The following is a 26507-nucleotide window of genomic DNA, read 5'->3' as shown; positions in this document are numbered from 1 at the left end:
CTAAGATCACGTATCATCCAAAGAAGGATAACTAAGTGTAGTCCAATCACCTACCTATTTTCACAATATTCTTCATGGGCATTCCGTATTCACACTCTCTTGACCAGCTATAGTGAATAGCCACACCCCAAGACTACACGGAAAGCATAAATTTGACTCCATACTTTAAAAGAAAATAGGAACACAAAGTTGAGGGGGTAAAGAAAGGTAGTAGATCACACATGAACTGGAGGAGGGGTGTATGAAAATGATCAAAATATACTGTGTGACATTCTCAAAGAATTAATGTAAAAAAAATACAGAACACTGGGAATCTAATAGCACTGTGGGGAAGACAGGCAGCAACATCCAGAGCTTCTCTATCAAAGGGAACACTTCATTATTTTGCTGAAGTTTGGGGTCTACCAGCGACCCACACACTCAGAGAACTCAGTCGGCCTGTTTCTACATCTAGTATCTGACCAAAGTCTTTAAAATTAAACATAGCAGCCACAACAAACTACAAGAAAAAATAAGTAACATAAGGCAAATAGTTTCACTAGTATTGAATAGTACTGTTAGTATTTTCAGTAGCTAAAACATGCTGCACTTTGAGAAAAGGATTCATAAATGGGATATTCTGAGATAAGATATACCGGAAATTCATACAATTCAAAACAAGAAAGTTTAAGTAGAATACGTAAAACATAAAAATGAGAAAAATGTTCATTAATCCTGAGCTCATGGAAAAGAGAAGCAAATAAATAAATAAATATTAAAAAAACGACAAAGAAAATAAAGATTAAAAGTCAGATATTTAAATTATACAGAGAAAGAATACAGAGAAGATGAAAGGGAGAATATCATATAAAATAATCTGTGAAAATTGCTTAAAACAAAGTCTCGCATTTAAAGATGTTCAACTCATTATTATTCCAATGCAGATTCAGTGACGACTTCTGAACAGTCAGAAAGTAGGCAACAAGCAGTGGCGGGGAGTGCGGGAGATCTGTAATCATGAGCCATATGTTTCATATCTAAAATGGGGATCAACTTCATAAAACTGCTCAGTAGTCTCTCTGCAAGTTAAAGAGAAAACAGACACCACAGGCACCACACAATACACACAAACACACAGAGACACACAAAAAGTTGAGGAATTAAAAAGGGAAAGAATTGAGAAGACTTGAGATCCCACCATGAAAAGACGGACCCAGTGAGATTATAGCTGCACTGTGGTATCATTTTTGCTTCCACATAAAACTTCAGAACAATCAACATGAAGGGAGGTCCTGAAACAAAAATAATAGCTCTTTATTGGGGGGGGGGCAAGGGATTTAGAAAGATTTCCAAACCTTGGCCCTGACTGCACGAGAACACGTGACTTCTGGGTTCCCGGCTATAGTGCCCTGCTCTCTAGGTCCTAGCCCTTGCAGGCATACACCATGCCCCACCCACACTCCTGGAAGCCCCATAGACCTGGAAGCAGCCTCCCCATGCCCCAAAATCTCCCACTGCTTCTGTGACCATTGGAGCCATGGCCCCTTCTACACCAGGAGGAACAACCACCAGAGTGTTGGCACTGCCTGTATCTGGAGGAGCCCCAGAGCCACATCAGTGACCACCAGAGGTGCAGCCCCATCTGTGCCTGGAGGAAGAGCAACCACTAACCCAGAGGCCCCATCTGCACCAATGGGAGGGAGACGAAGCCCCTGAAGCACAGGAAGTGGGTAGATGACAGTGTAAGAACACACTCAACAACATAAAGAGCAAGATGGCACCACCAGAAACTAGTGGTTCTACACAATCAGGACCTGAAGATTCCAACGCAAATGAAGTAGAAGAAAACGACCTTAAAAACAGATACATGAAGCTGACAGAGGCACGTAAAGAGGAAATGAGAATTCCCTTAAATAAAAAAAAAGGCAAAGCAAGCCAAGGAAAAACAAACAGGAGAAGGAAATGGTTCAAGACGAGAAAACTGAAATAGAGGCAACAAAGAAAACACAACGGAGGGGATTCTGGGAGTGGAAATCTGGGTAAATGATCAGGAACTACAGATGTAAGCATAACCAACAGAAAGAAAGAGATGAAAGAGAGAATCCCAGGCGATGAACATGGGATACAGGAAATAGATGGATCAGACAAAAAAAAAAAGTTAAATCCAACAAATTCTTAGCACAGAATATACAGGAAATATGAAACAGCATGAACACACAAAACCCAAGAATAATAAGGATAGTGTGTGTGCTGCTGGGGTTATATTTAGGAAGTGGTCTCCTGTGCCAATGCATTCAAGTGTACTTCCCACTTTCTCTTCTATGAGGTTCAGTGTAGTTGGTTTTATGTTGAGGTCTTTGATCCATTTGGACTTGAGTTTTGTGCATGGTGATAGATATGGATCTATTTTCATTCCCCTACATGATGATATCCAGTTATGCCAGCACCATTTGTTGAACATTCTTTCTTTTTTCCCATTTTATATTATTTGTTACTTTGTGTTCGTAAGTGTGTGAACTGATATCTGTGTCTTTGTTTCCATTGGTCCTCCTGTCTGTTCCTATGCCAATGCCAGGCTGTTTGCAGTACTGTAGCTCTGTAGTAGAGTTGGGAGTCAGAGATGGTGATGCCTCCAGAAGTCCCTTTATTGTACAGGATTGTTTTGGCTATCCTAGGATTTTTGTTTTTCCATATGACATTGAGTATTTTTATTTCAAGTTTGTAAAGAATTGTGCTGGGATTTTGATGGAGATTGCACTGAATCTGTAGATTGCTTTCAGTAAGACTGCCATTTTTACTATGCTGATCCTACCTATCCAAAGCATGGGAGATCCTTCCATTTTCTGATATCTTCTTTCATTTCTTTCTTCAAAGACTAAAAGTTCTTGTCATACAGGTCTTTCACCTGTTTGGTTGGAGTTACCCCAAGATATATTATGTTATTTGTGGCTATTATGAACCGTGATGTTTCTCTCATTTCTATCTCAGACTGCTTATCATATTTATATAAGAAGGCTACTGATTTTTTTTAGTAAATCTTATATCCTGCCACACTACTGAAGGTGTTTTTCAGCTGTAAAAGTTCCCTGGCAGGAATTCTGGGCCACACAGCTATATTAATCACAACACCGTTTGGCCGATAGCACAAGCATATTTCTAGAAAGCTCTTACATCTTAACCCATTTCTAGGAATCTACATATCACCATAAGGCTGTGGTCTACCAATAAGGTTCTAGCATATTTCTCCTTCTGCAGTGACATGGCGTCTCCTTGACTCCGCCTACTCTCTCTGTTTCTGTTCAGATTTTCCGCCTGTCTATACTCTACCTTGCCATATGCTAAAGTGACTTCTTCATTAACCAGTGATAATAAATCATATTGATAGCATACAAGGGGGAATCCCAAACCAGGGAAATTCTCATAAAACCACAAGGATGACCCCAGCTAAAAATATAAGCAATAGTGAAGAGGGTACCTTAACTCTCCTTCCCCTCTAATAAAACTGAGGGCTATCTCAACTGTCATTATAGAACCTTCATTCAGTAACTGAGGGAAGCCGATGCAGAGATTCACAGCTAATCGCTGGGCAGAACTAGATTCCAGTCATAGAGAGGGAGGAGTGATATTATGAGCAAAGAGACCAAGACCATGATGGTGATACCCACAGAAACAGCTGACCCAAGCAAGTGAGAGCTCACTGACTCTGTTCCTATCACTGGGGAACCTGCATAAGACTGAACTTTCCCCTCTGAATGTGAGTGACAGTTTGTAGGGTCATTAGCAGTGGAACCAGTATTTATCCCTAGTGCATGAACTGTCTCTTTGGAGCCCATTCCCTACAGAGGTATCTTCCTCAGGCTAGATACAGTGGGGAGGGCCTTGGTCCTGCCTCAAGTGATGCGACAGACCTTGTTGACTCCCCATGGGAGGCCTCACCCTCTCTGAGAAGTGGATGTGGGGTGGGGAGAAAGGGGAGAGAGAGGAAGGACAGGAGGAGGATGGAACTGGGATTGGTATGTAAAATAAAATTGTTTTGAAAATTAAAAAGAGACACAGGCTAACAGACTGGATACGAAAATAGAACTCATCCTTCTGCTGGATACAAGAAACAGACCTGAACTTCATAGACAAATATTATCTCTGAATAAAGGGTAGGGAAAAGACTTTCCAATCAAATAACCCAAGAAACAAGCTGGTGTAGCTATCCTAATATCTAGCAAAATAGACTTCAAATTAAAATTAATAAAAAGAGATGAAGAAGGACATTTCATATTTATCATAGGAAAAATTCATCAAGATGAAGTCTCAATGATGAACATCTATGCCCCAAATACAAGGGCACCCATATTTGTAAAAGAAACATTGCTACAGCTTAAATCACACATCAAACCCCACACCCTAGTAGTGGGAGACTTCAACACCCCACTGTCACCGCTGGACAGGACTGCCAGACAGAAACTTAACAGAGAAATAAAGGAACTAACAGATACTATGATTCAAATAGGTTTAACAGACATCTATTCCACCTGAACACAAAAGAATATACCTTCTTCTTAGAATCTCATAGAACTTTCTCTAATATCAACAACATACTCAGTAACAAAGCGATCCTCAACAGATACAAAACAGACTTGAATAACCCCTCTATCCTATCAGATCACCATGGCTTAAAGTTCTAATTCAACACCACTGATTGCAGAAAGTCCACAAACCCGTGGAAATTGAATAATGCTCAAGTGAATCACCTCTAGTTCAAGAAAGAAATAAAGACTTCCTAGGATTCAACGAAAATGAATGCTCGACATACCTAAACTATGGGGCACTGTGAAAGCAGTGCTGAAGAAAGTTCATAGCACTAAGTGCCTACATAAGGAAAGTGAGGGAATCTCATACTAGGGACTTAACAGCATACCTGAAAGCTTTAGAACAAAAAGAAGTAAAAATACCCAGGAGGGGCAGATGCCAGAAAAAAATCTAGTTGAGGGCTGAATGCAATAGAATAGAAACAAAGAAAACAATACAAACAGTCAAAGAGACAAAGAATTGGTTCTCTGAGAAGATCAGCAACATAGAAAAACCTTTATCTAAACTAACCAAATGGCAGAAAGAGAAAGTACAAGTTATATTTAGAAATGAAAATCCGAAATGAAAAGGGAGATATAACAACAGACACTGAGAAAATCCAGAGAATTATCAGCTCGTACTTCAAAACCTTGTAGTCCCCCATTGCTGGTGAGAATGCAAACTTGTACAGCCACTTTGGAAATCAGCAGGACAACTTCTCAGAAAGTTAGGAATCAATATACTTTAAGACCCAGCAGTACTACTCTTGGGTATATACCTAAAGGATGCACACTCATACCACAAGGACCACAAGGAGTTAATACTCAACTATGCTCATAGCAGCATTATACATAATTGTCAGAGTCTAGAAACAACCAAGATGCCCCTCAATTGAAGAATGGATAAAGAAAGTGTGGCACACCCACACAACAGAGTACTAAGAACTACTAAGCAATAGTGGAGAGGGAGCCTTAACTGCCCTTCTGTGTAATAAGATTGGTAACTACCTTAATTGTCATCACAGAACCTTCATCCAGTAACTGAAGGAAGCAGATGTGGAGATCCACAGCTAAGCACTGGGCCTAATTCTTGGAGCCCAGTCGTTGAGAGAGAGGAGCAATATTATGAGCAAAGGAGCCAAGACCATGATGGAAATACTCACAGAAACAGCTGACCTGAGCTACTGAGAGCTCACTGACTCTGGACTGGCCACTGGGAAACCTGCACAGGACCGAACTAAGCCCTCTGAATGTGGGTGACATTTGTGTGGCTTGGGCAGTTTGGGGGGGCTACTCAGAGAGGAACCAGTATTTATCCCTAGTGCATGAACTGGCTTTTTGGAGCCCATTTCCTATAGAGCGTTACCTCTCTCAGTCTAGATACAGTGGGGAGGGCCTTGGTCCTGACTAAAGTAATGTGAGAGACTTTGTTGACTCCCCACTCTGAGAAGTATATACCCTCTCTGAGAAGTAGACAGGGGAGAGTGGGGTGGGAGGAGCAGGAGGAGGGGAGGGAGAGGAAACCGAGATGGGTGTGTAAAATAAAAAAAAATTGCTTTATAAAATAAAAAGGAGAAATAATGGCAAATAAGTAACACAGAGCACTCTGCTGCAATGTGAATGGAATATTATGCCCTACCAGAATCACCCACCCAGGTGTCAACCAAGCGAAGGTGCTGACCTATATGCAAACACTTTCCCATGCTTGTCCCTGCACGGGATCAGAATTTATGTTCCCCAAGTAAACACAAAATGGATAGGGTGACTCTCCAGACGAAGCAAAGGCCAGGGGCCATCTCTATGCTCTGAAAAGTCCTAAAGCAATGAAAAACATTAAAATCAGTAGAGGATTATTTCCGGGGAGAGGCAGTGTGAACAGAGAGAGAAGCTCAATCATAGGATGTTATCTGCCTCAGCAACAAAGACATAATGGCAAATACCATAAGAACTGAACACTAATATAATCGAAATTACAACAGTGCTATTGGGAATGAAAGAGTTGGAGGCCGGCAGTGGCCAGGAGTCTACTTTTAAGTGAATGGGTAAAAGAGCAAAAAGGACAAAACTCTGTAGTTATATAAATAACACTCTGTTATTAAGGACAAAGCAATGGCTGATCCCAAAGATAAATACCCAACCAAAGACAGGAAGAGGGGGGCGAGAGAGATGGCTCCGTTGTTAAAAGCCCATGTTGCTCTTGCCGAAGACCCAGGGTCAATTCTCAGCGCCCACATGGCAGCTCACAAGCATCTACAACTCCAGTTTCAGGGGGTCCAGCACCCTCTTCCCACCTCTGTTGGCACTGTACACACACTATACCTACACACTCATGCACATAAATACCTTCAGTAACAATTTTCAAAAAAGATATTTAAGACACAGTAAAAAGAAGTTTTATAGTATGTTTAGGAAGAGCAGAATTTGTTTTAATGTAAAAGATACGAAGTGAATACCTCTGCCTTCCTAAAGAAGTAAAACTGAAGGACTCTAATCTCCATGCGAGTTGACAATGATATCACCTCAAACACATGGATGATACTGATAGTGGCAAATACACACCTTACCACAGCAAAAAAAAATTGCACACTAATTTAAAATGCCATGTGACCTGAGCTAAATATTCACATTAAAAAAAAAAAACAAGAAATAACAACTTTTAAACAAGGGAACCTAGGCATTCTGACACATGCCTGTGATCCCAGTGTTTGGCAAGTGGGGTAGAGGATCAGCAGTTCAAGAACAATCTGTGCAACAAGAGACTGTGTGTCAACACACACACAAGTGTGCACACACAGAGAGGCGTGTACACAACAGATGCACACAAATACATCCACATGCACACACATGTACACACACAAATGCATGCACATGAATACATGCACACATTGGCATGAATGCATGCACACACTGGCACGAATGCATGCACACATTCACACACACACAGAAGAATGCATGCATGCACACATTCACACACACACAGAAGAATGCATTGCATTCACAATAAACAAAATGAAAGTAGTACACACTAAAATGATACAAATTTCTCAAGTTGCTGTGAGAATTTTGGAATGTTACCTCCACTCCAGTTTGTGGGCTACATAGCAATGTGCACATTCCCACTTAGAAATTGACAATGATGCTTTCTACAAGCATTCACTGACCTAGTCAGCCTGAATTCAAAGGTGATTGGAATCATTGATTACCTTCATCCTGATCTTAGGAACGTTCATAAAATTAAAAATCTTGCATTTATAAGTAAAGCTGTGTCTAGTTCCTCCGGACTCATCAGCTTTGGTAGTTTTATTCTACTTCATGTGTCGCTTTCCTCCCTCCCACGCCTCCTAACAAGCCCACTCATGTAGTATTGTTATTTTCTTAAGAAATATAACAGCAATTCTGGCGAGGGAAAGAAATTAAAACTGCCTTTCTTTCCCAAGAAACCCTCTTTTTTTTATTATAGCTCTTATCTTCCACATGATTTCTGGACTACTAAGTGCCTGTGCTTTTAATGATAGGATTATAAAATAAAAGGAGAATTTAAAATGAAAACAAACCAAATCCAAAGAGGCAGAATGTACTCAAACAAAATGGTTTGAGATACAGTGGACTATGCATAGAACTGTTTGTAGATAATCAGGCATTCTCTTAAGCAAGTTTAAGATTAGACTCACTTCCATCTTAGACTATAGAACTAAAATCCTGAACGAGGACTGGGGCATGCAATCCGGCTCGCAACCACATGACCAGACAGCACAGTGCAGAATATAAGTGTGATACAAGAATAAAGAAAAAGACACTGCCATCCCAGCATCCGACATGACAGTGACCAAAGAGCTGAAATGACTGAGGAAACTGCACGCCTTATTAGATGAAAACAGTCACCAGGGAGAGGAGAGAAGAGGAGCTAATTGACTTGGTTTTCACCAATTAGAGAAAACAGGGAGTTCATCAGAGAGCACTGATTGGAAGCTAGCCTGGTTCCTTTTCATTTCTTCAGTTTCTCCTTGAGGTTCAGAATCCTTGGTTTCCCACTGTCTGCCGCCAGTCAGTCACAAAGCCGGCATCTGCTCTTCCACGTCCGGCACTCCCATCTGAACGGCAGCTTTTCCCATGCAGAATGTGTAATCCCTAGCACAACTAGCTCTCCATATATAAAATAAAAGCATCACTGAAACCTTTGACAAAGGAAAGCCTTTGAGTCCAAGCCAGCTTTCCACTGTTTTCACCACGTTGCAAGGTTGCCATAGTCCCATCACACGTAGAAGTATGGCTGCCGTTTTAAACTCCAGCGGCTTCTCAACTACATCACCAATGTAAAATCACCAAGCTTCCCCAGATATGTACGTAGTTCGTTCTTTTGTGTGCAGGCTTTCCTGTAGATGTTGTTGCTGTTTAGAGGTCCTGGCTATGCAGTCCAAGTGCCCTTAAATATGTAATCCTTTTGTATCATCCTCCCAAGTGTTGGGATCACAAGAGTGTACTACCATGCTGGGGTTAGGGCTATCTATCTGTATCTCTAGACTCAAGAGGGAAGGGCCTGTCAAGACAGCCCACTTACGCTAGAGGACAAATGAGTCAATTAATGATCAAGTGAATGACCATAAAATTTTTAGTTTGTTTACAAAAAAAATGGTGCCAAATGAGACAGACTTATGTAATAGTTGCAAAACTTGGTCCTTTGTGATCTAATAATACCTGGACTAACACTAAACCCACTGTTCCCATCAGTGAATTCTGATGGGAAACGGGACCTGCCCATCATCACACAGACTCAACAGACGGCAGGACACAGCTACAGGAAAGAGCAGGAAGTACGAGAATGAACCCAGTTTTCTTTATCAGCAAAACAGGGGGATCTTGTGAGAACTCCAAGGTCCAGGAGGGACCATGACTTCCATGTACTAAGACACTCAAATAACATTTTGGTGCGATGCACACAGCACAGGCTAGGAACACCCTCCCCACACACATACAGACGCACTGAATTTCAGCTGTGGTTCTAGTCATCCTGATGAATAAACACATTTAGCAATCAAGTGTTCCTTGCACTCTAAGAGATGCCAAGTTCAGTTTACTAGTAACACAGAGCACTGGAATGCTACAACAGGCCTCCCGGAAGTCTCGCCCTTGGCCTCTGCAGCCTCTCTCGAGCACAGGCACGGCTTCCCTCTCCTCTCTGCATTGCTCTTCTCTCTTCCGGCTGCCACCCTGCCATCTTATTAGCCGACCTGCGTCAGCCCTGCTTTGCTCCAGTTCCTGTCAGCACACACACTCCGCACTGCTCCTGTCGTCTCCTGTCCCATCTCAATGCCAGCTCACACCGGAGCAAGGAAATTACCAGGCTTGTTTTACACGAATCATTTTTACGTAAATGTGCTTGCACTGTCGTCCTCTATATTCAGCTAAACTGCCCTGTGGGACACAGCCAAAGAGATTGTTTCGCACAGAATGTACCTTGAAGGCTGGACTCGTCGTTTCACAGGCTACTTTCTGACCCTTGATGACATCCCTCTAGCTGTTGATTATGGGTGCTGCCTATGCAAACCCACTTCTCCATCGAATCCCTAACTATGACACACGGAGAGAGAGGCGAAGGGCACTGCCCTCGAGCACCCCCCAGCTGACTTCCTGGCTCAGGCCAATGCACTCATCAATGGGTTTGGGGGAAACTGCCGACTCAGACATAAACAGATAAGCATGGTGACCTGAGACGTGGACTTCATGGCCATTCTGTTCGTTCTGATCTCATTAGAGCTCTTGGAACGATCAAATCAAATCCTACGGCAATCAAGTAATACTTAGTGAGAATGAGGAGTCTCAAAACTTAATATTGAACTATAGTTTGGAACTCTGCCAATGTTCTGTGTTATACTGTATATCTATAGATGTAGAGCTCTATCGTAGATCACATTTTTTAAAACTAGATTCACGCTCAACTACTTGCAATTTAGGGGATTTCTCAAAGGTCACTAAGGGAGGATATGTGAGAGTGCCCCCTGCAGTTCACCTCACATTCTTACCTGTAACTGAGTAATGCAGCTGATGCAGTGACTGCTTATGAGGCAGTGGGGACCACGGGGAGCAGGCACTACACTGGAATGTGCACTGCATGCTGGGAGAACCGCCGCTGTGCTTTATTAATTTATTTGTTTATTTATGCATATATTTATTTATGTATGTACTTATTTATTTATTTAGATAGGGTTTTACTATACAGTGCTGACTGTTTGAAACTCATAGAGATCTCTGCCTATGTCACCCAGAGTGCTAAAATTAAAACGCATGCACCACTAGGACCAGCCTATTCTGCGACTCTTGAAGATAAACAGGATCTGTCTGCCATCACGAAACAATGCACACACAGTCCTGTGGGCTCCAGTACAGCCAAACCATGACATGTGATTTCATTTCAGCCAACTATACCGAAACAGTTCTGGCTCATCTTTGGATGGCAAGAGCCCAAAGACGCATGAGGCTGCAGAGGCTATTTTGACATCATTGGCAGAGTGGCTACTCTATTATCCCAGGAAAGCCATACACGCAATTGAGTATGTTTTCAACACTTCCGATGGCAGCAGGTGCTCAGAGCACACTTCCCAGCTGTAATTCTTGCTCTAAGTCTGACTGGCCAGAGTCACCTGATTTTTCTTGTTTGTAAAGTCCAGTTATCAGGCTGCCAGTCACAATAACCCTACAAGACTTTCATGTCTGAATCAGCCAAGAAGAAGAAGATCCCATTTTGCAATAGGGAACTCTGATCGGCACATTTGTTTTGACCAGGGAGTCTTTAATTGCTCAACACAACTATGGATCTGTAGCCATGCCATTGTTTGAAGCTGCTATGCCTGCTTATGTAAGCATGTTTGCTTGGGTAGAAAAAAAGTTTAGATGTGAGAAATACGGCTGGAATGTAGATCAGCTAGGTGGGAAAATGAAATACAAGTTAAATGATGATTTATGAGTTAAAGTGATGAAAATTTTGTCTCTGCTGTTTCTCTCTCTCTCTCTCTCTCTCTCTCTCTCTCTCTCTCTCTCCCTCCCTCCCTCCCTGTATCTCTCTCACACTCTCTCAGTGTGTGGGGGGAGGGGGGAGTGTGTGTACAAAAACATTTATCAATTTCAGATGCCCCAGATAGCCTGATGTGCCTGAGAGAATTAATCACTGCCCTCATAAACCTTGGCTCATTTAGAAATCAGGCTGGGTTTCCGACAAGAGAGTGTCCTCAGCATTGTGACCAGTGAAATGGGAGCGTCCCAGTGTCCAGGTCATGGATCTCTGTTCGGTAGTCTACATTAATTTATAACTGAGCCATACTTAATGATTAATGCGAGAAAAACTAAGCCAAGACTTAGCGTGTTAAAGTAACAACCATCATAATATCACAATTTAATTGAACAACTTTTATGGAGTGTTTTATAAAACTAATAGAGCCATGACATTTTTGGTGATCTTTCAATCATTTTATATGATTTTTAGTTGCACTGTCTTTTTCTTATGAGGTGTGCCAATCTTACAGTTTTAAGTTTTAAAATACATTCCATATTAATTTGGACTATTTCAATAGTTTACATCATAGCAGGAGAAATAAAATGACCACATCGATTTTTATTGGGATTAGCTACGAATTCCTAGGTTTTTCTCCTGTCACTTTTTGAGCAGTAACTCACAGACTAACATTTGCATATATTCCACATACGCATTTTGAAGACTCATGATCCACACATACCCATGTTACCATCACCACAACCAAAGCAACAAAGTTATTAGACATGGACATCTCCTACATAATTTTATCCTTTTGCCTATGTTTATTCATGTTTTGGTGGCATGAATAGTTGAGGGAATGTCTGGTCTTCTACCAAACTCCTATATGCACAATATCATACATTAATCTCTATAACTTATATATCTTGTAAAATCAAAACTTTGTCCACATCTGGTAACTTCATTCAATTTTTTGGTTTATTTATTTTTGACAGGGTCTTACTAAGTGGCCTAGAATGGCCTAGAACTCTCAGTGTAGACCAGGTCTACATGATAGAGAGCTCTGCCTGCCTCTACTTCCCGAGTGTCGGGATTAAAGGCATTTGCTACCATGCTTGGCTTTTGCTTCTTTTTGTACGTCATTAAATATGCAATGAAAAATGATGTTCCAGATGGCTTGCTCTTTTGCAATTTAAAGCAAAACAAAATGATTATGAAATTAATGGCAACATACATTTCTATAATTGTGTTTACTATTAATATTCTTATTCCCACTTATGGAATATGTCCTACATTTTTCATCATACTGTTAAATACAACGTGGCACTCATTTGTCTTTGACAAAACCCAGTGAGCATAAAAACTCAATTGCTTAAGCTTTCTGGTTAAGTAGAAGAACAATTTTGTTAGCCTTGTCACAACTAAATGTATTCTGGAGTCAATGATTCCAAATACTATAATATTTCTCTTTCAAGATTAAACCCATACCTGAAATACAGAGCGCTGCCCCAGTGTCTTAGACCGTTAGGAAGCGGCTTCCTTCCCAAGCCTGCTTGTCCTTTCCGGATTAGAGGTGACCCTTAGCATCTCCATCTATGAGATGGAAGCAGCTCTGGATGCATACTTAGCAGAGGCCCCTGTGACCTGCCACTGAGACGCAAGCCACCTGGGGAGCCCAAGGCCAACAAACTCCAGCTTCCAAGCTTCCAGATCATTACATATGCACACAGGGAAACTTGGTAAGAATGCAGTTTCACAATGTTTTAACTTTCCAATTTTGAGAGGATCAACAAAGTTCTATTAGCCACTGGATTGCTGTGCTAATTAGCTCCAAAGTCATTTCCTTGAGCATTTTCCCATACCACTGACATTCTGTCGCTTATTTAATTATTCTGGCCTTCAGAAGGCCTTCAGAAACCTAAAATGTCACTTGTGGGAATAACATAAAAGAGCTAGGATTGGGGTTCTCTATCAAAGAAAGGGGTAGAAATACATTAGATTGCATGGGCATTGCCATAAATAAGAACCCTTTGTGTAGTGAGGCTCATGGGTGCACCTCAGAAAGACACAGAAAACGATTCTAATGAAAAACAAAGATGTAGCAGTGTCCCAAAGAACTGCCAAACTCTCTTGTTTTAACTTTACATCTAGGGTTTTAAGAGTGTGGCATATTGATTTTTTTCCCCTTACACTATATAACTATGTCCTTTCAAAAATTTTATTTGTTTTCTTGGATTTTTGCTTGTTTTGGTGGTGGCCAAGATTGATCCCACGGTCTTTTACAACTAGGCATGAACTTGTGCTGGTGTGAATGACTAATGCCCCCGTAGGCCCACATATTGGACCGTTTGGACCCCGGCTCATGGCACTGCCTGGGAAGGTTATGGAGCACTGTGGCCTGGCTGGAGAAAGAGCACTGACGATGCCAGGCTTAGGGAGTTCACACTCTCACCACTACGCCAGCTTGCCTTCAGCTTTGTGCTTGCAGTTCATGGTATTAGCCCTTAGCTTCCTGCTCCTGCCTCGAGGCTTGCTGCCTGCGGCCGTGCCTCCCCAGCTAAAAATGGAATTCTAACATAAAAGCAAAGGCACACTAGAATCTAAAAAAAAAACTCAACCCTCTTGCTTCACCCCAGGACAGATTCACCCCTTCTGGAAGCTTATGTGAAAATAAACCCTTCCAGGCATTGTTTTGAGGCATTCTATCTACCACAGCAACACAGATCTAATGATGCAGCCCTCCCCCAGGGCCGCATTTCTCCATACCACTCCCTGGGGGCACAGGATCTCGCCAACTTCACCAGGCTGGCCTTCAGTTTTCGCTCTAGCCAGGCAGGCTTTGTATTTACGACTCTCCTGCCTCAGTCTCCTGAGAAGTTGGTGTTATGCGCCACCAGGAGCAGCAAGAAGTAATGTGGAACAGCAAAACCAATGCTGTTCATAAAATAAGTTTGATATCATCAACTTTAAAATAAGGTAATATCATTATAAAGCTTGAGAACGTTTAGATTGCAATGTTTGGTACTGATTTCACAGTACACTAAAAAACACAACCACAAGCTGATGTGTGCATATATGATTATGTGTATACATTAACTTAACATACACATATGTCTGTGTTTAACTTCACATCAGTGGACTGTACACGGAAATCAACATAAGGTCCGTTAATATAGGTGTCCCAAACTTGTTTGTTTTTTCTAATTTAATTGCCCAATTTGAGGGAGGGAATAAGTACATCTTTAAACACTCTTTCTGTAAAGCATTGTGGAAGACAGTATAAATAGAAAAATCTAGATTTCATTGAAACATGTAAATCAGACATACTAGAAAACATGAATGGAAAGTTACAAGCCTAAGTCAGCTCAATACATTGTTGACTCCAACTCATGGAGGAGACAAAAGAAATTATATTTGTATTGACATGTGAATCTGCTTCCATTCTTGGTAGCACGTAATATATGCAACTCGCTAGCTCTAGCTATCCTTGTTACACATTACCATATTATTCAAATGTATCTATCATTTATATGTAAATACACAGGATGAATGGCTTCTTCAGGAGACAACAATTTTCGAATGATAAACAGACACAGGCAGGCATTAGGAAGATAGAAAATGCTTCAAATATTCATTCTTTTATACTTTTAAGGAAAAAGGGGAATTATTTAAATAAAACCCTAATTATAAAAAAGAGACCTTAATACAGTCAAAATCCCAGTAGCTGTTCTTCACAATAAAAAGTCGGCACCGGTGTCATTTGTATCTTATAAATTACATGCTCTCAGATCCGTCTGTGAAGACTGGGATGCTAATTATCATGGTTACATTTCATGATTCCACAGCTAAAGGCTGAGACGGCGCTACACAAACACCATATGTTTTAGTGAGGGAAACGAAGAAAGATTAATTACCAGTTGAAGTTCAGGTCTTCCCGCAGTGACACCCTCAACACATGAAGATTGTTACATGGTATGCTATACAAATTGGAAGCTTTAGTTAATAACTGAAATAACTAAGGAGGAAAGACTTGAAACCTAAATTTCAAGTATCTGGATCCCTCCCCAACTCCTGCCAATATATCTCTAGATATTTATATACAGAAATACATGTATATCTTAAGGATGCTTTTGTGAAACCACGTTACAAATTCCAAGGAAAATGCAACTTGACACTTTTCTGGACGTTCTTTTAAGAGACATACTCAAAAATCTCTCCCAGGGCCATGATTTTACGCAAAACAATGTCACATGTACTCAGAAAGCCCACTCATCTCAGGATGGCCGTCAACACATCAAACGTTATCACTGTAAGATTTTGATTCGTCCTTGGCTAGACGGCACTCTGATTCCACTTACCACGTACTCAAAGACCAGCGTCAGCGTCTCCTTGGTGTGGATGATGTCATGAAGCAGCACGATGTTTGCGTGCTTCAAGCCTTTCAACAGCGACGCTGCAAAGACAAAGTGGGCAGAGAAACAAGTGACCATTAGTAAGCCATGTCACGTTACCCCGCGCGCTCACTGCCAGGTGAGACCCATCCATTTCCCACGCTCTGCGCCGCTAACAGTGAGAGTAACGGGTGGAGGAACAAGCTTTTTCTTCTCTCCCAACTGCTTCAGCTGTCTCTCGTCAGAAGTCTCTGGGTGGGCTCCACTGAGTTCAGAGCACATGCTTGCTGTCGTTTCAATTCTTCCAGAGGAGGGCGGGGGAGTCTGCAGGAGCTGGCTCTCTCCTCCTACCATGTAGGCTGTGGGCAGATTCATGCCATCAATCTGAGCAGCTAGGGCCTCTGCCCACTGAGCCCTCACACTGGCCCTCAATTCTGTTAAATGCTTGAAGTTTATTTTCATGAGGATTATTTACTATCAGCACGGTTTATCATAACATATGTTCCACGTGCGTGTGTTCTACCAGGACTGGACAGAAAGTCCTGTAAATATCAACTAAACCATATGGCTTCCTATGAGTTCTTCTCGATCCTTATTGACTTTCTGAATAGAACAATAGATATGACAGCTATTGAGAGGGCAATGTTAATGACATTAACAACTAAAATTGTGGCGTAATGAAATTATCTTTTAAGTTCTGTAGTTTTTTTTTTTTTTTTACATTTATCTACTTTGTGTGTTTGTTAATGCCCTAACTTAGGTTGCGCTGTCACACGGTTATCTGAGGGAGTCTCATTTAGGAGGCTACTTCAGTCAAACCGGAGTGTGCGAATGTCTATGGAGCATTTTCTTGACTGCTAACTGACACGCGTGGGCCCGGGCTCGGTAGAAAAGCCACGAGAGCAGAAGGCAGACACAGGACAGTAAGCAGCGTTTCTCCACCATGTCTTCTTCGCGTTCCTAGCTTGCTGGGGTTTCTGCTCTGGTTTCTGTCTGTTATTGACTATTGCCCATATGATGTAAGGAACAGAATGTGCTTTGGGGCACAGTGCTCATCACAGCAACGAAAGGCAAGCTAGTGCGCATGCACATGTACACATGCGCGTATGTGGAGGTCAGATGTCTTCTTGCCGGAGTCAGTACTCTTTCCTGCCTGTTGCCAGGCTGGATGGCATGTGCCTTCTATCTACTGCACCACCTCGGCAGCCCTGCTTCAAGCTCCGAAGTGCTGATGCTCACCGCACACACCCTTCAATTCTTTGTGAATTGACCCTTTGATGGCTGTATATCATTTGGTTGCCGGAAGTATCTGATGCTCTGCCCTTAAACTTGTGTGGCCTGCCCAGTTTGAATGAGATGCTGACATGGTGGATCTTTTATGGTCCTTTTTCATATGGCTTACCAATTCTGCCATAATGAGTAAAGTCTTATACACAACGTATGCTTTTAAATGCCATCCGGCCAATGTCTGATTTTCACTTGATGGGGTTAGGCCACTTACACTAACTGTAGATATTAAATGTATGGTTGCCTGCCATTTACATTTCCCCTGAACACCCTGCAATTTAGTTTTCATTTATTTTGCTTTTTTTTAAAATCTTCTATGTTTCTCGGGAGTTCAACTAACACACACTTTACTTCATTTTCTCCTTTCTTCTTCCTCGCTTTCTGCTGAGCTTGGCATTTTCAATCCAACAAGGCTTTCTGTTTGTTTCGTATATTCAAAGGGCTGAATAAAAAATATTTAATTCCTATCACAGTCTTCTGTATGGTTTTCTTTAGTTTTATGGTGGGTTTCTGGTGTGACCCATTAGATAAAGTGCACAGATTCTTCTCTTCTTGCGTTTTAAGATGCAGACTCCTTTGTTCTTCCCTTGCTCACTAAAATGGACTGGAGGCCTTGTTTGAGAGTCCTCTCTCTCGACACTTTTATCCCCCTTATACAACTGGTGTCGAGCTGAGAGGCGACTGTCCTCTTCCATCCCGCATGATCTTTCTTATTTCCCTGTCCTTCCTTCTTCGTTTTCAGCATCATTCGAGTGGACTGGACTTTCTTTAGAGGGCGTCAGCTCCACAGAGGTGACGCTCTGCTGGGCCAGCGCTCCTCTCTGTAAACAGTGCTGCCGTGCAAGCTGCCTCTAGCTTCCTTCTTCTCCGGCATCATCCTGAGCTTCAAAAATCCCAACATCTCTGTCCCTTTTCGGTTTCTTAACCTTCTCTTCGGCCTCCCCAGCACTGGTCTCTGTACCCGCCAGCTTGCTATGGTTTTCTATTGATCCTGAAGGCATGAATCACCTGAGCTTTGGGGGAGTGTCTGTGCGATGAATCAAGAGCAGGCTACCAACCTCCTGCTCCACAACACAAAGGACATTTCTTCTATTGGAGCATCCCTATTGTACACAAGGCGGCACACGGAAGGAACTCACATTGACTAGCGGCCATTCATTTCTAGGAGCAGTGTACACTCAACTTCTGGGCCATGCCTCTAGCTCTGATTCCTGCATTCTCTCATGGACTTAGAAACATGTAAGAATAAATGCAATATTTAGGTTTAACAAGCAATGACTTGTAAATATACTGACGATTTTGACCTTGTAGTTCCTTTAAAAATTTTGTTAATAGGGCCATAGTCTGAATTATAAGAAATTCATATATATCATTATTGTTCATCCTAGTAGTTTATAATCTGTCTTTTAATTATTCGGCTCTCTCGTCAGCTTTGAACCATTATAGCCCTAATAAATTGCTAGGACTCAGCTATTAATCTGTAGAACAAATACACACTTGCTGGTTGTCTTCTGCAGCTTTTTTTTTTTTTTTTCTGAGCTTTGAGGCTGACTTCAGGAGAGGCTTTTATCTCAGATCACAGGAGGGTATTTGGAACTGATGGCCAGAACAGAGCTTAACACCTACTATTCCACACAGGAGGACCTCCAAAGGAAACAAAGGAAGGACCTACAGAAATGACAATGATCCAAAGGACCCTGGCTGTGTGAGGCGGGTTTCGGGAATATATCACGTCACATTCTTTGTAATCTTGTCCAGTTTCATTTTTCAGTGCTCTCCTATGCTGTCAAGTTTAGTGATGACCCATCTGGACGGAGAAAACTCTGAAACAGAACTGAGGCTTTGACTGTATCAGGAATCCCACGCTCACCTGACCTCTGGCTTGGCTTCTTCTTCCCCACGTCCCCCATTATTGCCTTTCTTTGACCACTTCTTCCTCCAAAAGCCTTTCTTATTTCTCAAAATAATATCTTCACACCCACTATGTATTACGTACTGTGCTTTCCTCACAATTTCAGCAACAGCAAATGCCTGCTAATTCTCACCTGGGGTAAAGCTTTTATTTTCCTTGAAAAACTCTAACGTCACAGAAATAAATATTTCTGTCATTTGACCAATGTCATATGATGTTTAAAAGCCTCCAAATACCTTTTAAATAGGTCTCGATTTTGACAGTTTGTAGATTCCAGACTATATTTATGTATGCTTTCTCAACATACCGGCTGCGAAGTAAGTATCACTATTTGAAAGTGCTCTTTTTGAGATTAATGTAATGAATCTGTAACTGGGAAGGGACAGAGCCACAATTTCCAAAGGCGATGACAGAAAAATGGCATTTGACGGTCGTGACAGTGGAAAACGGCCAGCAATCTACCAACACGAGGGCAGGTGATAGACACGACCCGCTTTGTGGCTGCCAAGCCAGCAGCCACTGTTGCAGCAGGTGCCCGATGCTGTAGTTTTCCGGCTGCCATCAAGGCAAATAAGTCTCTTGGGTGCCAAGCCAATCCAACGCACCAGTGAGTTCTGGAGCCAGGCTCTCCTTCTCCACAACAAACAGTCAAAATAACACCCTTTAGACTTAACTATATCATAAGTATAGCATGTGTTATTTTCTCAGTTTGCAAACAAATCAAATCCTGCAACATTTGCACCGGTTACTCAGTAGACTTCCTTTCTGCACAAAGCTTAATCAACCATCCAGCAACCCTTCAAAATCAGTTTAACAGGGAGGTTTGAAATGACGTCATTGTGTATGATACAAAATGTTGAATTAGGATTGAAGGTGAAAATCATAGTTTCGGGGCTCTGATGTCACAAGAATATGACGGAAAGTCTAAAAGGTAACTGTGGGATGCAGGAAACTCCATCATCGAGGGGCCAACTTCACACACAGCATCAGTCAGTCACACTGGGGACCTCCTACTCTGAGAACACAGAGAGTGTCCACTCTGATTGAAAGGGGGTGGATTTTATCTAAAATTCAATCTCATCATGATAAAAAGAGAATCTGAACCAATACATGAAATTAAAGTAGGTTGGTTTGATTAAATCTCCGGTGCAACTGATAAAAACTGTTTATAACGAGGAAAGGAACCCATCTTTAGAATATGAGAATGTCTGCTTCTCCTAGGGAAGAAAAGACTGAAGACACAAAACACATCTCTGTAACTTGAGCATTGGAAAAGAAATAGGACATTTTCCATTTCCTGTCATCTTTTCTGTGTTCTTACCAGTGGGTGAGATGTAGGTTGGTACTTGATTTTTCCCAAAAATAATAAATATCGATAAACCCTATCTCACTCTACAAAGAACAGATTAAAAAAATTTTTTTCAGCTTGCACTCTGAAACTCATGTTTTTTTTTTTTTACTATAAACAGTAACAACTTTCAACTGAGAACTCCTATCTTACTTGCTGATGGATTCTGACTATTTTCTAAATTAAGATACGGAGAAGGGGAAAATCCTAAGGATGAACTGGAGGAGTCAAGGGGGAAGACATGACTCACTGTTTTCTTGTGTCTGTGGTGGGGATGTGGTTTACACGCAATGAGAGCAAACATGTACCCTGAAGACCGATGGATGGCTCCTGACACTCCGTCCACATTTTATAACACGTGCTGCCTACCTGGATACAAGCTTGAAAAACAATTCTACATGTCGTAGTTCCCCTCATTTCTTGTTCTTCCCTTAGTGATATCCAATATTACACAGTATTACACAAATAAATATTACACAACAAATACACAACAAGAAAGAGAGAAAGAACCTCGGGCTAATAAAAAGTATTATAGCTTCAAACCTATATTTGTCTTTTATGTGTATGTGTGTGGGGAGGTGTGCTTGTGTACCGGTTTACACGATGTGTGTGCACATGTGTGTGGACACCAAAGGTCAACACTGAGTGTCTTCCTTGATTCTCCTTATTTTTTGAGGCAGGGTCTCTCACTGAACCAGGAATTTGCCATTTTGGTCAGATTGGCTGGACAGCCTCAGATACCCTTCTGTCTCTGTGCAGTGGGACTATTGGCACACTAAATTGCTAGATTTCCTTCCTTCCTTCCTTCCTTCCTTCCTTCCTTCCTTCCTTCCTTCCTTCCTTCCTTCCTTCCTTCCTTCCATGGCTCTGGGGGAATTTGACTCAACACTTCAGAGTAAGTCGTCTCTCTAGGTTGCTCTTTGCAGTTTCTATATACACACTGCCTGAGTTATGTAGGAGAGAAGTCATAGCTCATCCAAAACATGAGGCTAAAGTAAATATGGCATCATATAGACGTAAATCCCACACAGGTCCAAGAATAATGTTTCGTGTCACAGATGTCGTTCAAGTGTGAAAAGGTAACGCTAGGTTAGGAATACTTGAATAGTGCCTGCCTTTGCCTCCAAAGTACACATACTGCTTTATTTGTTTCTTAGCCTTGTTTTCCTGTAGGCACAAGGGCAAGATTCAATCTCCCTGCATATTCCAGCTGCTCAGCCTCTCTGAGTTCTCCAGGGACACAAATATGGAGCACGCTGTTGGACTTTGAAGCTTCCATCGACCCCTTTGACATCAATGACCCACTGAGCCAGCCCTTGACTACTGCAAAGGTCGGTCATCTAGAAGTGACTTCCACACTGCAGCACACACACACACAATACCGAAGACTTCCTATAATGCTTCGAAGAACAGACCCCTCTATTAGTGTGGCTTAACCACCAAAACTGCCACTATATGAAGCGTGGTTCAACCCAACGAAGCCTAACTGATTCAAAGGGACTAAGAAGTCTTCACAAATGCATTGCTGCCTTTTCCACCATTAATATTCAAATCAACCAAGCTGCCGCGAAAGAGCAAAGCACTGGCTACAAAAAAAAAAAAAAAGTACTCATCAAACCAATTTTCTAACTGAGAAGAAAGAATTTAATTTTCTACACCCACTTTTCTGTATCATTTCACTTGCTTGTGACAAAGAAGCATTATTCTCATATTTAAAATATTTCTGAAAATTTCTTTATTTTCAGCAGACTGACTAAAATAAGAAGCATTCAGATGCTTAACTGCACCATTAGCAGGCAACTACACAGCAATTACAGAAAGAAAGCACCGTAACTGCGTCATGTCTGTCCTCTGTCCTGCATCACGTCTGTCCTGCATCACGTCTGTCCCGTGTCCCGCATCACGTCTGTCCTGTGTCCTGCATCACGTCTGTCCTCTGTCCTGCATCACATCTGTCCTCTTTCCTTCTCATCCCCTGTGCTGAAGAACTGGCAAAAGCAGTGGAAGGAGGGCCCCACTCTTGCCCTTCTAACTCAAGAACTCTGAGGATCCCTAAGAAATTCAACTTGTTTCTCATACCACACAAATGGCTGGAAGTAGTCCTTTTCTAAAGACTGACTTTCATGAAGATAACATTAATCCTCACATTGTAAACCATCTCAGCTCCTGGTCTAGACTACCGTCAGTTCAGCCTATAAATCTCCCATCCACTGGCCCACCACAGTCTGGTTGATCTTGTTCCCATTTGCCACAAGAACGACTCTCTCAAAGGCAGGCAGCACATAACTGTGGAGCATGTGGTTCTTTCCAAAGAGGAGCACGTCACAGGGAACTCTGAAGAAACTGCAGCGCACAGCAACGGGGTGGGAACGATGGTGACTGCGCTCTGGACCCCGGATTCTGAGCAAAAGAGGCTTTGGGAATAGAGATTCTATAGGAATCTCTTGTTTTGTTTTGTTTTTGTTTTGTTTTCAAGACAGGGTTTCTCTGTAGCTTTGGAGCCTGTCCTGGAACTTGCTCTGTAGCCTAGGCTGGCCTCAAACTCAGAGAGATCCACTTGCCTCTCTGCCTCCTTAGTGCTAGGATTAAAGGTGTGTGTCGTCACTGCTCATTGGCTTTTATCTGGCTATACAGGCTACTTTAATTATTTCATGCTTTATTATACAAGTTTTACAAATACAGTGAGAACCGTGAAAAGCATGTCACAAGGAGGCAGTGTGTCTCCTATGTCCTCTGACTGAGAATAAACATTTATATCATATATGATATTATTATTGGCCAAGAATTAAATCAACCTCTTTTATATAAAACTATATCAATAGCTTCAGATGGCTAATATTAATTGTCAGGCTGATACCTATGAGGGATGCTCATGGGCACACGTGTGATTGTCTAAATCGCCTCTAGAAATTACAGTGAGGGGAGATCGTCATTACTCTAACTGACGTGAGGACTGTGAACCGTATGAACTGGAGAGGGCAAGCCGAGCACCGGCATGGACTCATCCACTGCTTTCTGCTCTTGACTGGGAACGGAACGACTGGGTCTGCCATGCTCCTGCCACCATACATCCCTGCACTGAGGCCAGGCGGCTTGGAACTGGCGACCAAAACAAACCGGTTCTCCCTTAGGTTGCTTTCGTCAGGGCATTTTATCACGGTGAGGAAAGAAACTAAGAAGCAGTTAATAATTCTTTCAAACAAGCGGATATCAGTTCAAGGCCAAGGCCTCCTTTGTTGTGGCTGTGTGTCCTAATGCCTTACGGAATGCATGTGAGAGAGCCAAGAGATGCATGGCTGAACACACACACACACAATATCAGACTCAAATAAAAGTTAAACTCCTAAGCTAGAAGATAAAAAATTCTTGTCTCTACACTTTTAATAGTATTTTGGCATACAGTTTTGTTACGTTGAGTTCAAAAAGGCAAAAAAGTCAATGCACAAGACCTCTATGTGAATAAAACATTAGTAAGGCCGTGGGTGTATGGCCTTTGAATCACACCACAATTTCAAAGTCAGGGAAACTGGAAGAAGTGCTGTCAAACGCCAGAGGAGCATCACTTTGAGAAACAGACACCTCACTGTCTAGAGACAGTGCAAACAGATCAGCAGCCAGGCAGGAGAAGCGGGGACAAGGGAAACCAAATGCTGATTTTGGTTGAGGCCCCCCTGGGATTTCAAGTATGCTAGCACTTTGTTTGACTGGATAACACTCCCACGGGAAGAAGTTACACACGATAGTAAAGTTCAGGTCAAAGCGTACTGTCCTGTAGTACAAAACTCATAAACCATTTACTTCTCCGCCATCCCGCCACCATCACTGCTAGGACAGACACTGGCAAGACATTACAACAGGTACCTAGGTCTGGACAGGCCACACTCACCTAATCCCCCACCTAACCCCAGTGACTTACTGCAAGGTCACTAGCATGCAGAACCTAACCAGGTTCCCCTGACATATGCCCACACCCTCCTTTTCAGTGACCACAGATAACCAGCTGCAGATGATGCAACACTTGGCCCACTCTCACTGTACCCGGATGTTCAAGTTCTTTACAAGACATCTAAGTAGAGCAATAACAGCTTCGGCCTGCCCTCCAACCATGCTGAGAAAGACTGCAAAATGCCAGGTTCTCCCTGCTTGCATTTCTCTCTTCCTAATGCAACATTCAGAGGCTGCAGCAATAAAAAAAAAAAATCTTGTTTATGTCAAATCACAGAGAGCAAAATCTTATTTAATGACTTTGGGGAGATGCTTCTCCTGACTTATTCCGAGAAGAATTCTCTAAATCTCCTTACCACTAGCAAATCTACTTGGTTACCAACAATAACAGCCACTTTAAAAGCTTCCATTTGGGGCTTCTAGTTTCTCACTAAAAGCCATTTTCTCCTCATCGGGAGCTGCCAATGCTGGTGTTAGATTTCACAGAGCACTCCACAGATGCCTAGCTGAAGACATTTGGAGGTATGATTTACTAGGAGAAGCACATGAGGAAAAAGATAATCTGCACATTATATATTTTATGCCCTGAGTTCACAACGTAAGGTCAGTTTGAGAGAACAGCTTAAGAGAATAGCAGCTTTTCCAGAAATCAGACACACAAAAATAGGTTTATCTGCTACAAATTAAAAATTTCCAAAAATTTTGCATCTCTGTCTCTATCATTGGCAACAGAAGAATTGAAGGTGTATCTGGTTCCCAGGTCAAAACAATCCTACTGTGTACTGTGTGTCTCAATTACAGTGAAGAAAGCAGGGCTATCTCCGAGTCTGTGCTTGGTGGCTGGGGCCAACCACACTACCTGCCTTCGCTCCTGAGAAACATGGCAAGCGTCATTCATTCACATCCCCACCACCTGTACAAATACATCAAACTTCCGTGGACTTGCATTTCTCTTTCTAGAAAGTGTCATCATGTCTCATGGATTAAATTCGCCCATAATTTAGCTTCTACAAAAGAGACTGAATCAACAAACCCAGTGGAAGTAATCCTCACCGAATTAATAGGTGAATGGCACCTTCCAGATTTCTGAACTCAACCCTTTGATTGAAAGTTATAAACACTGAGGCTGAGAATTGAGGCCACAGGCCTCAAACTCCAGCCTTCTCTGTCCTGATGTGGTACAATCAATGGTGCTTTTGGAATCCAACGAAGTATTATCTGTTTCTCTGTCTTCATTTTCCTAACTTTGTTCCGTGATTTTCCCCTGTGTCCTTGGATTCCCTTTATTTATGTTCAGGTTTTTCCAGGTGCCGGGGCAGAAGATTCTCATGCTGAGGTGCCAAGAAAGATATCAACTACATCTTGACGGTTGTGAGAACTTCTCTTGTGTCTCTTCCACTGTAGGAAAGACTTTTTCAGAGATAACAACAAGAAAAGAAGAACACTAAAGGGAAAATTGCTGTTCAAACCAGCTTTTAAAAATTGCTTTTATCTGATCAAATTCCCTCCTCCTTGTAAAGCCTTTCAAGAGCATCTCAGCAGAGCACAGCAGAGGCACAACAGACGCTCGCTGGAGCTCTCCTCACCCTCCCTCAGTTCTGAGAGAAGAGGAAGGAACCCCATCTTTCAGGTAGACTTCTAACTGGAAGACAATACATTTCCTTTTGCCGCTAAATCATTTGAGGGAAAGACCTGCAGGACTCGCAGCAAAAAAAAAAAAAAAAAAAAAAAAAAAAAAAAAAAAAAAAAAAGTGCTATTGCACACAAGGCGGTGCGATTGTCTCGCTGAGCCTTTGTTCTCAAGGCTGCAAACATACGGATCATAGACCTGGAGCGTAGAAAGGAAGGTCTGATCACCTCTGCCAGCCTTCCCTAACCTCCAAAACGGAAAGGCAGCTTTCCACCTGGAAGGTCTAGGAAAATAATCTACCTCTATTTTAAGGCAGAAGAGACCTAGAATGGGCATGTACAAGGCCTACTTTCTGAGTCTATAGCCAATTCTCTTTACCATCTGCTAGGAGCCAAGACAACAGAAACCAAAAGGAAGCCTGCAGACTATCTGACCCATGCCCTTCCTTTGGGGACTAAAACATCCTTC

General features: G+C 42.0%; 1 protein-coding gene across 11 annotated transcripts in view; it reads right to left on the bottom strand.

The window, feature by feature from the left end:
* Cdk14 (cyclin dependent kinase 14) overlaps window positions 1-26507 on the bottom strand; it is a 575534-nt gene that overhangs the window by 325827 nt on the left and 223200 nt on the right. For all 11 annotated transcript variants that reach the window (XR_007591247.1, XM_050139706.1, XM_050139705.1 and 8 more), the window contains one exon: window positions 15885-15979. Coding sequence is in view for 10 of the 11 variants with exons in the window: in XM_050139706.1 (XP_049995663.1) it covers window positions 15885-15979 (95 nt within the window). In the remaining variant the exon portion in view is untranslated. The remainder of the gene's footprint in view (window positions 1-15884; window positions 15980-26507) is intronic.

This window comes from Alexandromys fortis, unplaced genomic scaffold, assembly GCF_014885135.2.
Source record: "Alexandromys fortis isolate MF-2015 unplaced genomic scaffold, M_Fortis_MF-2015_v1.1 scaffold_38, whole genome shotgun sequence".
Lineage (NCBI taxonomy): Eukaryota > Metazoa > Chordata > Mammalia > Rodentia > Cricetidae > Alexandromys > Alexandromys fortis.
Note: the sequence above shows the minus strand (reverse complement) of the source record. Positions and strands in the feature narration are given on the sequence as shown.